Source organism: Alnus glutinosa, chromosome 2, assembly GCF_958979055.1.
Source record: "Alnus glutinosa chromosome 2, dhAlnGlut1.1, whole genome shotgun sequence".
Taxonomy (NCBI): domain Eukaryota; kingdom Viridiplantae; phylum Streptophyta; class Magnoliopsida; order Fagales; family Betulaceae; genus Alnus; species Alnus glutinosa.
In genome coordinates this window covers 2,253,458-2,266,385 of record NC_084887.1, presented here as the reverse complement: position 1 = coordinate 2,266,385, position 12,928 = coordinate 2,253,458, and the positions used below count along the sequence as shown (strand labels likewise).

Sequence of the window (12,928 nt, the reverse complement as noted above, 5' to 3'; positions counted from 1 at the left end):
ATGGAGCAAATGTTGGTTGCTTCTGTTATCTCACCCGAATAAGGGCTGGTCCTCAATTTTTGTTGCATGGGATGCCGAGGTTTCAATCATTTTGTTCTTTTGAGGGAACCCGGACATGTGCAGAATTGTAAGAAGAAATCATGGCAAATATTTTGAGCCGAATGATGGGGGCTGCTTCTTCTTTAGTTGAAAAACTTGACAAATTTTCCATCAAACTAATCATCATCTGTCGTGTTCTTGTAATCTAGTACTACTTCTCCACACGAAGATGAAAGGGTTTGGTTTTAACCTGCTACATGGGGTGTTAAGATTGTTGGTTCAGTTAAGAATTTTCTGTTTCCATCTTTTGTCATTGTCCGTTTGGTTTAGTGGTTTCAAAACGTACGGTTTTTTTTTTTTTTAAAAAAAAAAAAAAAAAAAAAAAACCTACGTCAAAATGCAGTTAATAAAAACATATAATTTTTGAAAACGCAGTTAAGCACTTGGTAAAATTGTAATTCAGCCTTTAAAATTGTTTTTAAAAACACACTCCATTGCCTTCTGCGTAAAAACGTAGGGTTTTTTTTTTTTTTATTTTTTATTTTTTTTTTTCACGTTTTTAAACTATCATTTTTTTTTTCCCAATGCACTCCTTAATAGAACGCATTTCACACTTTTGTTTAAAGACGTGTGTTTGGCCTGAAAAATAGCGGGGCCAAACGTATTCTCAATAAGAGTACTTATAATGAACAAAAAAACAAGTAATTTTGAACCAAAAAAAGTAATCAAAATAAGCTGTTGTTGATGATGCCTGTTATCACATAAGTAATTTTGAACAAAAAAACAAGTAATCAAAATCAGCTATTGTTGATGATGCTTGTTATCACATACAAACCTTTTTTCCTTAAAGGAGAAGGATGTGTAGGTGGAGATTCCTTCACAAATACTATTGCTGCAAATTTGCTCTCTTATATTGCTTTTGGTTTGTCCAAAAAAGTATCCCATTTCATTATACACAGAGGTATATTCTTTCACACACACACACACACACACACACACACACACACACACACACACACACACACATATATATATATATATATATATATATATATGCCACTATTTAATTATATGAATAATTTCAAAAATGAAATAAAATTATATGAATATTAATGTAAGGTTGTGAAGCCATTTGCCATGTCTTGAATAGAATGTGGTCTTTCTATTAAATAACATACTGTCTCTCTTACCATACAACTAAAATACTTATCTATAATTAAGTGGGGCTTTGTAGAGAGAGAGAGACCCTCCTCCTCTCTAAAACCCTTCCTCCTCCTCCTCTCAATTTTCTCATTCTCTCATCCCATTTCCTCACTCAGCTAATGCCTCTGCTGAGGCCTTTATCCTATTGGAGCTTGCTTTAGCTTTATCCACCTCATTTGAGGTATTTTAATTGCTTTCCTTCCCTTCAACACAGCGGTCACTGGTCATCCCCTTCCTCCACCGTGTCTTCTGTGATTTTTGGCTAGGTTCTTAGGTTGAAAATTTTGGATCTAGATCTATGCTCATCCGTCAATTTTTGCATGACACGCGTCTCTCTAGTGGGTTTGTCGGTGTCTTCCACTTCCACCGATGCTCCCTGCGATCTCTCCCGACATCCACGCATCGGAGCGTGGCATGCATGTACCAGGGAGTTTGTCTCCCTTTTTGGCGAGTGGTGACCACGTTTCTCCCTCCATCCTTCCCCCACCCCGGTTGTTGACAGTTCACGGCCGCCCCTTGCGATCATCGCAGGAGAGAGGTCTTCTAATGGTGGTGCGTGGTCTTCATGCGTCACCATTGGCAACTTCCAGCCCCTTCTCTCAACGCTTGGGACGGAATCAAGGGCCTCTTAGTTTTAAAAATTTTCTTTAAATATATTAAGAAAAAAAAAAAAAAGATGTTCAAATTTAGGTCCCGTTTGTTTCATCGTAAAATATTTGATGGAAAAGAGTTTTTCTATTTTTGAGTATTTGGCACGGCGTAAAATATTGATCAACTTAAAAATGTTTTCAGTTAACTAAGGAAAGTAACATTCACAAGGTGTAAAATGGTTTATATTTTTCATATGCGTAAACTAAAAACATAAATCATTTTTTGCCGTTTTTCCACACTCCCTGGCAAATAATTATGAGAGGGCGCCATATGGAGCTTACATGCCGGCGCTTGTCTCAGGCTACTTGAACACTTTCCTGCACAAGTAGGTCCTATAAGGGTTCTTTCACAATTGCTTACTCAAATTGCAAACAAGATGAGCAAATAATTGCGTTGGATCTCAATTCCATTATCGAAAGCCTTTTATTCTCTCAGTTTCTTCCTCACGCAACTCCTCTTCATCGTCTCTCTTTCTCGTAACTCCTAAAATTATATGAAAATATAAGGAATATTTGGCAATTTTTCATACGAGTCAAATGCCGAAAAAGATTTTTCAAACTGTTTTTAGGATTGCAAACATATAGCAAAAAATAGTCACTTTTTCCCCCCCCAAAAAAAAAAAAAGAAAAAAAGAAAAAAAGAAAGTTAAAAACATTTTCTAACAAGACAATTTTTATACCGAAACAAACAAACATAGTGCATAATATTTTTATAAGAAGATACGATGTTAAAATACGATTACAGTACAGTTTAGACAAATTAAACATCAATCCCAAGCCATTTAAAGTTGAACTAATTTTTGCTTTTAAGATTGTTTCTCACTGAACCAGTGAGAACCACCTATGTGTTTACCAAACACCCCTTAGAATAATCTTTATGTTGAGATTGCTTCAGATTGGACCAGATGTGTGTTTACCAAACAAGAGGTTCATAGCCTTATCCAACTTCAATAGTGTCGAAAAGTTCAGCCCAATCTTATCATTTAGGCCCAAACCATTAGGGCTAAGCACCGCGTCCTATGGCCATGGGAGGATTGCATCTCTAGCCTGCCCCGCATTCGCTCCCAGTGGGATGCGGTTTCAGTATCCACCTGCCCGTCTAGGGATGGAATCCGGCCATATTTGCTCTAGCAAATGGATAATTTTGCTAGTCTGTTCATTTAACTGAAGGCAAATAATATTTGTACACATTTTTTTTATATGCACTTTATACACATACTCACATTTGATGTAGGACCTATATAAGTTATTGAGTTCCACATCGAATGTAAGTGTGTATACAAATAACACATCTCTTAACTTAAGCGCATACGAGCCTATAAAATTTGAGTTCTAGTCCATTTTATGCGGTGGTTTTTTATTTTTTATTTTTTTTATGGTCATGTCAATTTGAGCCCAATTTTTTTTACATGTCTCTACACGGAAAATGCATGGTGCATTAACGTTTTGACGTGACCATTTATAATTGGCAAAATGATTAACAAATAAGTAAAAAAAAATTAAATTGGTAAGTAAATTTTTTTTTCTTTTTTCTGAAGAATGAAGAATCAAGCATAACCGAGCTACAGCCAAATTCCAAGCCCATCTTTGTGATGGACGGTCCAAATTGTTCACAAGTTTTTACCTCTCTGTCGTGTTGTTAACATTAAGAAAGCAAAAAGAACACTTTTTTCCCTCCCAGAAACTTCCTCGTTTGTTTCCCTGGAATATTTTGGTTGAACCGGGAAATTCCGTTGGATCAGAAGCCAAGTGGGTCTTGATTAGAATGCACTATGCAGCGATTAAGGAGCTCAGGGACCTCAATTTTGCGAAATCTAGGGGCAGCTCCCAGGTTGAAAAGGAAGGCCTTGAATTCATGGGCCGCTGTGCAGGACACCTATTTCTCAACCAAGGTACTTTCTTTTTTCGTTTTCTGGATTCTATATTGAGTTTGGGTTAATGGGTGTCAGTTATTTTTCATGTGATTTGTCTGATTCTGATTGTTTGGTTTTGATCAGTGCCATTTAGGGGTGTTGTAGGGTTTTTCGTTTTAAACTCGTTTTTTTTTCTTGGTTGGATTTTGATGTTTTAGGACATATTTGAGAGGCATAGGGTGGTATTTACAGTTGGGACTTCTATTGCATCGGTTGCTACAGCATGGATCGGTGAGTTATCCTTGAATTCATAATTATTTCCTCTTCAATTATCTTTTTTTTGATTGCCTTTCAGGATTTATAGTGGTTTTTTCTCTGAATTTGTTAGTGATTCATTAGATTTTTAGTAACAAAATTGAGTGCCACTGATATGGATTTGCAAACTATAATTAAGTGGCTAATCATAATTTTAAAAAATTGGTTTCTTGTTCTAGTCACTTGTAGAAAAACCAATCTCTTATCAGTGAATTTTGGCAAAATCAGCCAAAATCAAATGTTTGTGAAATTACGTGTGTTCTTCAAATGCATCCCAGTGCCACTGTGAGACAAATCCAAACTAAAAGTTGAAGTGCAATTCTTTGATGAATTGTATTTGATTTATTGTATTACTTAGGAATGAAAAGTTTATTTCATGCAAAAGGATGCAGTGCAGCATGGAGGTTGGTAAGGAAGAATATGTTATTGAACACGGTAAAGGTTATGAAGAGAATATCTTAACTTTGTAGTACAGCTCTGAACTAAGATTTAGTACTCTGTGGGATTGTAGTGTCTCCTCCATATCTCCTTCACTGATCACATCTTCTCAAGACTTGTGTGGCATATCCAGACCATTCCTGTTCTTGATTTCTGTAGATATTTGATACTCTTGACTGACGGCTTTTTGATGAGATGGACTTAAAGCCTAATCCTTATAAAACCTTTTGTGGCATGTCTGGCCACGTAAATGAGATTGAAAACAGTTTACCAAGTCAATATGAACTTGGTTATTCTCAGGGAGGTGTAATGACAAATAGATAAGGGGCTTATATCATGTACTTCACACTCAGTATGTCAATTGAGTCCAAGTTGATAACTTTTGGATATATCAGTTTAGTGGGCAGTTGTTAAAGTATGCATAGTGACTCCTTCAATGAAGTCTTTGGACGTATGTCTAATCAACAACACTATCTGATGGTGCAGGATATTCTTTACGTCACTATCATCAAATAAGAGTTGATGAAAGGCTTGAAACCATTGAAAAAGCTGTGAGTATTGTTGCATAATAGTAGATAGTTGTTGACTCGTGTTTTTGTTCTTCACTTATGGATCATATGTTGTTCTAATGACTGAGAAAATATAGTTTCCTAACTAGAAAATTTTGAAGTTGCAACATCTCTCTCTCAAAATTTTTGGACAAAACTGAAAAAATACAATTTTTGGGGTCCATTTCATAAAAATACCTACATTTAAAATAGATTTACATATTTTTTTTGTGACATTTTTTAAATTTTGGGGTGGCCTGGGACCCCCCCGTGGTTCTGCCCCTGATCACTTGTCATATGCCTTATGCAAACATTTTCTCTTCCCCCTTGTCTGGATTGTCTTTACAGCATGTTGGAATTGCTTTGATTGCAGGGGTTGGGAAAACTGTTTAAACTAGTTTCTCTGGCCCTCCCCTCCCCTCCTCTTTATTTTGTTTTGTTCATTACATCTGAATGTACTTGTTCTTGTTTTATGGCAGATGAGTAACAATTATAATCTTGACCATTCAGAAATTAGAAAGATTGCTGGTTTCGGAAGTATCAGTTCTCCTGCTTGTTTTGCCACTGCTGGAACTGCTTTAATTATTGGGTTTGTTCCTAAATGTTAATTCCAACCGCAAATTCTATCGCATGATTTTCCTGAAATATAGAATTGATCTATTCAGGGATTCAGGGTCTTTTCGGTTATTTTTCTTTAGTTATTTTTTTTTTTGGTGCTAGAATAAAGGAATCATTTATGGTAAAAATGAATTTCCTAAGCCATGTGAATATAAGAGGATCAAGGTGGTTGTACACCTCTCATGCGAAATGCCAATTGACAGTGATACTTTTTTCACACGGGTGTACCATTGCATCTTTGGTGGAGGAGAAATTGTACATGTCATTCACTATAGAGGCATTCTTCTAAATGAAAGTTAATTTTGCTTCAGAATTTAGGATTTTGAGCAGTCTTTGGTATAATTTGCACTTACATCTGGCTTAATTTTGCACCTAATGCAATATATTTGGAGCATTTAGATTCATCATTATGATGAAACATAGAAATAACAATAGGGGTTAATTACAGAATATTATTATGGACTTCTTGACATAAGGCTTGGTTTCTTGGTTGCTGGTGGTCTGATTGTTTGGATTCATATGTTGTTTTTTATAAGGGGAGTCTATTCCTAGGATGTGAAAAGTGGGCTAAAAAGGTTCTCCTCTTTTCAATTTTATTATTGTACAGAAGAAGTTGCTTACAGGATGCGTTTGCTTGACTTGGTGTGCAGTTCTAGTCTCTAGGGTAGAGCATGCTGAAGAGACTTGGTGTTTGCCATATAGGATCTTTGTTGATGCAGGGTGCGTTTGGGATTGCGATTTCATAGAGAAAAAGTGCGATTTTAAACCAAATCGCAGAAAATGAACCGTTTGAAAACTGCGTTTTTAAAAAATTGCGATTTGAAAACACAGAAAAGTGCTTATTCAAATCGCAGGCAATGAAGTGCTTTATTAAAAACACAGTATTTTAAAAGGCTAATATGCGATTTTAAAGGCCAAACTGCGATATTGCCAAACGTTTAACTGCGTTTTTAAAAATCACTTTTTTCAAATCGCACATTTTAAAATCGTTATTTTTAAATCGCACTTTTTGAAATCGCAAATCCAAACGGACCCGCAGTCCTAATGAGCACAGCGACAAACTACTATCCCTTATTTGTCGTTGAAAAGTTTCCATGGTTATCCTTAGCATTTCAACTGTAGGATAAAGTAGAAAGGATACCTCTGCGAGGATGTTGAAAATGAGAAGTGTCATGCAAGAGGAGCAAAACCAGATATAAGACATGCGAGACCAATGTGGGTTCCTGAGGAACTCCTTTTCTGTATGTAACTGATGTTGGATAATTTTTTCAGCCCTTTCTGATTGTACAATACGGCTTGAACATGCATTCAAATTAACTGTCTCAGGTATATGTTATTGAATATAGGTTTGTGTTTGAAAAAACGCTAAGAAAATGAGCTTGGCCAAAATAAAGGTATAAGATCCAAAAAAGAATGCAAATTATTGCATCACTGTTGAGTCAAAGCCATCACTATTTGAAGGCGGTGAGGGAAAGTTGTGTTGGATGGTTTTGCGATTTGCAATGACTATGTATAAATGCAGCTAGTAAGGGTAGAAAGCAGTTATCTGATGGGAGGAAAGCCAGAAGGGATGAAGTGAGAGAATGGATATGATAGGCGAGGTCTCATTAAAGATGTGACTTTTGATAAAGATTTCTGGATAAACATGTAAAGCAGATCATGCATCGTTGCCTCGCCTCTCTCATGGGCCATTTCCAAGTTGGATTGTTGGAATCCTGTTCTATTTCTGGTGTGATCTGTGAAATTCTAATTAAGTGTAATAAATTTAGAAATGCTCTGTTTTAAAGAAAAGAATGGAATAGCTCAGAGTTGGTTAAAACAGATTTGAGTGTTTTTTGTTTGTTTGTTTGTTTGTTTGTTTGTTTGTTTTTTTTTTTCAATTTGCTCCCTCACACCTGAACTGAAGAAAAACTCTACCCTTAACAGTTTGAAGGGCTTTATTAGATTCTCATATTTCCACCTCCTTTTTCTGAATTGCAGGTATGGCTTGGGCTGGCGAGGTGGATCGTGGTATGCGAATAGGAAGTTCAGAAAGGAGCAGATGAAGTTGCTAGGACAGATAAAACCTAGAGGGTGGCAATTGCTTGGGGGAATAAAACCTAGAGGTTTGCAATTCCAGTTCCTTAAAAGACAACTAAGAAGATCTAGAATGCCAGAAAGTGCTGCCAAAACCCCTGAAAAGTTGATTGAGGATACTCCTACCACACATAGTTCTGGAGTAAATCATTTGTAGCGCATTTGCTGGAAACTTTCAATGGGAAAAGTTATCAATATAGTTTTATACCATTAAGGTTTATTTTTGAACTGGAATTTGTCAGAAGAAAATAAAATTTATCAGTTTCTTCTTCTTCTTACTGCCTTTTCTATTGGGCCTTCATGTGTCGAGTACTCAAGATATGTTAAAAATGGTTTCTTCGTTTTCTCTGCTTATCTTGGTTGGTTTAATGGAAAACCTTTGTAATCAGAAGGTGGTTGAAATACACGTCCATTTTATGGCCTTTTGGGTTGATTTAATCAACTTTTACAGTCTGCAATTAGAGAGATAAGGAATTTACATTCTTAAAATCCTACAAATTTATTACTAATAATTAAAGGAATACATTTATCCCTTGTTCTTCTTGGAGTATCCCTTGTTCTTTTGGGTTGCTCGGCCACAGAAAGGTGTTAAGAGTGAAGGTGCTGCGAGTTGTGAAGAACAATTGGTACAGCTAACGTTGCAGACAGCATGCTTGTTGTCTTGGTTGCAGGAAGAAAACTCTCTTTTTGTAAGATAGAAGTTGGTTCCATCATGATCAAAGAATATAGTCATTATCTAAAAAGAAAAGAAAAGAAAAGAAAAAAGAATATAGTTATCATACCACAAAGGACAAGTTAACCCCTTCCCCCAGGTCGAAAAAAGCTTGAGGAAGTCCCTCCTCCTCCCCTCCTCCTCTCTTCCTTCAACCCGTGTTCCTTCTACCTAGAATACAGTTATTGCCCAAGATATAGAGGTCCAGGTCTTTTCTGGTTTATTGAGATCATTATTGGACTCATTGCCTATTTTCGGTTTACAATTTCGTCACTATTTATTCCGTATGGGTATGTTGTTGGAGAGTCTACCCTTATTGGCTTTTTGTTTGATTGTAACCCGGCTTTTTAGTAATAGACTGTACTTTAAAAAAAAAAAAAAAAGTAAAGAAAAAAAGAAATGTAGTTATCATTTATTCATTTTCAGGTGCGGAAGAAGTCCGTTAGGAGCACGGCTCTGTAGGGTCTGCCATATGCCGCTTGAAATTCATGACTCTGGTGTTTATAAAGAAATCTGCTTTGTCCCGTATCGAAAGAGGGGGGAAGGTCTTAGATTTCTAATCCTGTGTTGGAAGCACGTTTCAAATTCTTACTGAGGAGACAAAAAGAATCTGTCACTCATGTTTTGGCTTTACTGATTTGCCTCATTGGTCTGATCACCCTCATGTTGGAAAGCAACCTTGGAGGCATTTGTCTTTAAACTATAGAATCGTGGCAGTGACGAAATCCAAACTAGATTTAGAGTTTTATTCTTTGATAATAGGAATTGGGTTGGACCCACAAAGATGCTTTGTTCAAACAACTAGTGTAAATCTGTTGACAAAGCGTATAAGCGCTCTTCATGTGAATACCAAGTTCTGTTTTTATCCGGTTCTCTTCAACTATAAAATAAAAATAAAAATGCCAGGACTTTCAAAGTGGAATCAAATCATATGAACATGGCCAACATGCCCAACACTGTTTTTTCAATAATACTAGTTATTCTGTTTCGTGGGTCAGCAGTTGGTACTAGAACAAGATTACTTTCAGTCAAAGGTCAGGATGGTATGTCTGCAATGGCACCAGTGGCCAGTGAAGGTATTTGTAAAGCGATGGTACAGAGACAAGGCTATGTTTGTGAAGAACATACGGTAGTATGCCTGCATTTGTTGGTTTTCCTAAACCAGGTTTTGAGATTTGTGAAAAAACCACTAAGAGAATGAGTGTAATGGGGGGTTTTTGATCGGTTTCAGGTAACAACACAAGATGGTTATATACTCAGTATGCAGAGAATTCCAGAGGGGCGGTCAGGGAAGACTCCGGGACAGAGGCCGCCAGTTTTGTTGCAGCATGGCCTCTTGATGGTTGGTAATTGTTCCTTGAATGATCGGTTTCCTCACAAGATTCATTGACAGAATATGTTCTTGTCTGTAGACTGTATAACAAGTTATGGTGTGGTGGCAGGATGGGATAACATGGCTGCTATTATCTCAAGACCAATCATTGGCTTTCCTCTTGGCTGATAATGGGTTTGATGTGTGGCTTGCTAACACCCGTGGAACCAAATATAGCCGTGGGCATGCATCACTAAGTCCCAATGATCCGGTTATTTTTCTCTCTACTTTACGTTTTAATTCACCAATTGTCCCAAAAGTATCGGCGGATAGAAAATAATAAGGTTAAAGATGATAACTTTGATATCATTTTAAATTATCATTGTTCCAAAAAATTTAAGCTAATAGGAAAATATGAATTTAATTCATTAATTAATATTTTAACAACATGTTGTCTTTATTGCCATGGCATTTGACATTCTCTACAAAAAGACTTAAATATGCTATTCAGGCTTATTGGGATTGGTCATGGGATGAATTGGTAGCTTATGATCTTCCAGCTACATTCCAGTATGTGCATGATCAAGCAGGACAGAAACTGCACTATGTTGGGCATTCACTTGTGAGTTTCATTCATGCATTCTACAACTGGGATTCCTTTAACCTAGAGGCAAAATACTAAGTTTGAATTTATATATCGCAGGGAACATTGATTGCTCTGGCTGCCTTTTCGAAAGACCAGCTGGTGAACATGTTGAGATCAGCTGCTTTACTTAGCCCAATTGCTTATGCGGGTCAGATGACCTCACCAATTGCAAGAAATGCTGCTGACAACTTTGTTGGGGAGGTAAATGCTGACACTGTCTTATTTGAGCTATCCAATTGAATTGAATGCTTTGACAATTCATTTGTTTTCTTATAACAGGCCTTATACTGGTTGGGTGTTGAAGAATTTAATCCAACAGGGTAAGCAAGCAACCCTTGTTTCTGACCTTTTCTATGGCAGTGCCAATCGATTTTGGTGAAAAAGAACTCATGTCGGTTTATTTCTTTCCCTAATCTAACAGGAAGGCTGTAATTAAACTTCTTGAGGATATCTGCAACAGGCCAGGTGTTGACTGCACCAACTTGTTAACTTCTTTCACTGGTAATATAAGTGTCCCTAATTTGCTACTTAGCACTTAATCACTTATACCTGGAAAAGTTCATCTTTTATTAGTGACTTCAAATTTTTGTTATAATTATGTATAGGCCAGAATTGCTGCTTGAACTCTTCCATAGTAGATGTTTTTCTAGACCATGAACCTCAGTCAACGGCTACAAAGAACATGATCCATCTGGCTCAGAGTAAGTGCTCCTATACATACCATGATTGCTTACTAAAATTAGTACTTTCATAAATCATAAAGTAGAGAGAAGCCGACTGTGTATGAAGTATATGAAATCCTGTCAACTATATGTCAAATTGGACTGAATAATAAATGGAATATTAGCGTAAGCAAGAGAGAGAAAAGAGACAGAATTTACGTGATTCGGTCTATGACCTATGTCCACAGGGTAAAGCCCAAAGGGCTACATTATGCTCATCAACTTGCTTGTCTACAATACAAAAGTCCATATTTATAGGGTTTAGGGTAAATACTAATATGGTAATCAATTACAATTAACCCGTAAATAGAGAATATTACAATATTAACCAAATAAGGAATATACGGAAAATATATTATATTTTCCATATATTCTAACACTATAAAGCTAAGCAAATCAAATATGGTTTCTGAATTGAGTCGTTTTTATTTATTATTTTTAACAGTGATCAGATATGGAAATATAGCTATGTATGATTACAATAACGCGGATGAGAACAGGAGACACTATGGGCAGCCCACTCCTCCCTTGTACAACATGACAAGCATTCCAAATGACCTTCCTCTCTTCCTCAGCTATGGAGGGGCCGATGCTCTTTCTGATGTCAAAGATGTGAAGCTCTTGCTGGATAGCCTCAAAGATCACGATGGAGATAAGCTTGTAGTTCAGTACAGAGATGATTATGCTCATGCAGACTATGTCATGGGAGAAAATGCTAAGCAACTTGTGTATGATCCTCTCATGGTTTTCTTTAGGCTTCAATGAGGATATTACATGGAAAACATATAAGGTGTTAATATGAGTAATTTTGTTTACCACACCAATATTCTACAAGCATCACACCCTGCTGACGTCACAGTGTCAATTATAGCTTGTATTGCCACATTCGTAGAGTGAGATAATAGTAGTATATTTGTGTGGTATATAGCATTACTTTGTTTATACATGTGCTCGTTTCACAGTGCTATTGGCATGCAGTTTTACATGTTGATTGTGTATAGCCTGATCAAATTTTGTTTCTTCAGTGAAAAATCATACTCTGGATGTAAAAATAGATTTTCTATTGATACAATAACTTCTATACTGAAAAACGATGTTAAATAAGGGAAAAAAATAGCTTTTTTGGATAAGTTGTGTTCATGTTATTAACAAATCAACTTGACCATAACGTAATGGAAGTAACTTATTTGGATTGATAGGATCTCTCCCACTATTAAGGGTAAGATCTAATAAAGGAAAAATAAAAGTTAGAATGCTACCAAAAAAATTGGACAAAGCGGCCAAGTTACTAAATTATGAGTGCGAAAATTAGCGCTGCTGTGAATCTTAAAAGTCAGTGGCGAACCCACTTATAGGCCTGCGGGGGCCATGGCCCCTGCAATAGTTGAAAAAACAAATATTTCTAGAGAGCTCATCCCATGCAAGAATTAAGGGTCCCTACAAATTTTGTTGCCCCTTCGAAATAAAATCACACAAAAATTCACAAAACTTTGTTTGTTTCACTTTTTATTGAAAAGTTTAAACCTTAAGTGAAAAAAAAATATTAAAGATTGGACATGGTGTAAACAAAGTCTGACTAGCGTTTAAAAAAAAAAAAAGGAGTCTACTTCTTCTCTTCCAATTAAATGATAGATGCCTTTTCTTTCATTTTTTATTTTAATTCCTTTATAGTCTTGTTTATTTTATTTTTAGATGATAATTCAAAATATTAGATTGCATAAACAAAGTATTGTGGGAGATGTGATTAATGTGTTTACTATATAGTGTAATATGAATTTAATTTTGTAGCTTGAAAC

At 36.2% G+C, this 12,928-nt stretch overlaps 1 protein-coding gene and 1 long non-coding RNA gene across 3 annotated transcripts; one reads left to right on the top strand and one right to left on the bottom strand.

Moving 5' to 3' along the window:
* Positions 1 to 3,529: 3,529 nt before the first annotated feature.
* On the top strand, positions 3,530 to 12,117 carry LOC133861219 (triacylglycerol lipase 2-like). 2 transcript variants are annotated; one of them, XM_062296955.1, is made up of 13 exons: positions 3,530 to 3,784; positions 3,964 to 4,036; positions 4,985 to 5,049; positions 5,526 to 5,635; positions 7,645 to 7,752; positions 9,680 to 9,794; positions 9,895 to 10,035; positions 10,276 to 10,386; positions 10,468 to 10,611; positions 10,690 to 10,730; positions 10,832 to 10,911; positions 11,016 to 11,111; positions 11,578 to 12,117. In XM_062296955.1, exons 1-13 carry the CDS (start codon positions 3,665 to 3,667, stop codon positions 11,895 to 11,897), a joined length of 1,524 nt encoding a protein of 507 aa, XP_062152939.1. In that variant the 5' UTR covers positions 3,530 to 3,664; the 3' UTR covers positions 11,898 to 12,117. The 2 variants fall into 2 exon arrangements, with proteins under 2 accessions (XP_062152939.1, XP_062152938.1); XM_062296954.1 differs by lacking the exons at positions 3,530 to 3,784; positions 3,964 to 4,036; positions 4,985 to 5,049; positions 5,526 to 5,635; positions 7,645 to 7,752 and adding an exon at positions 9,331 to 9,581 and having other exon boundaries at positions 9,684 to 9,794.
* On the bottom strand, positions 8,215 to 8,757 carry LOC133861221 (uncharacterized). The gene is made up of 2 exons (XR_009898979.1): positions 8,523 to 8,757; positions 8,215 to 8,423 (listed from the first exon to the last, which is right to left on the bottom strand). It is a non-coding gene; the product is annotated as an uncharacterized LOC133861221 (long non-coding RNA).
* Positions 12,118 to 12,928: the final 811 nt, after the last annotated feature.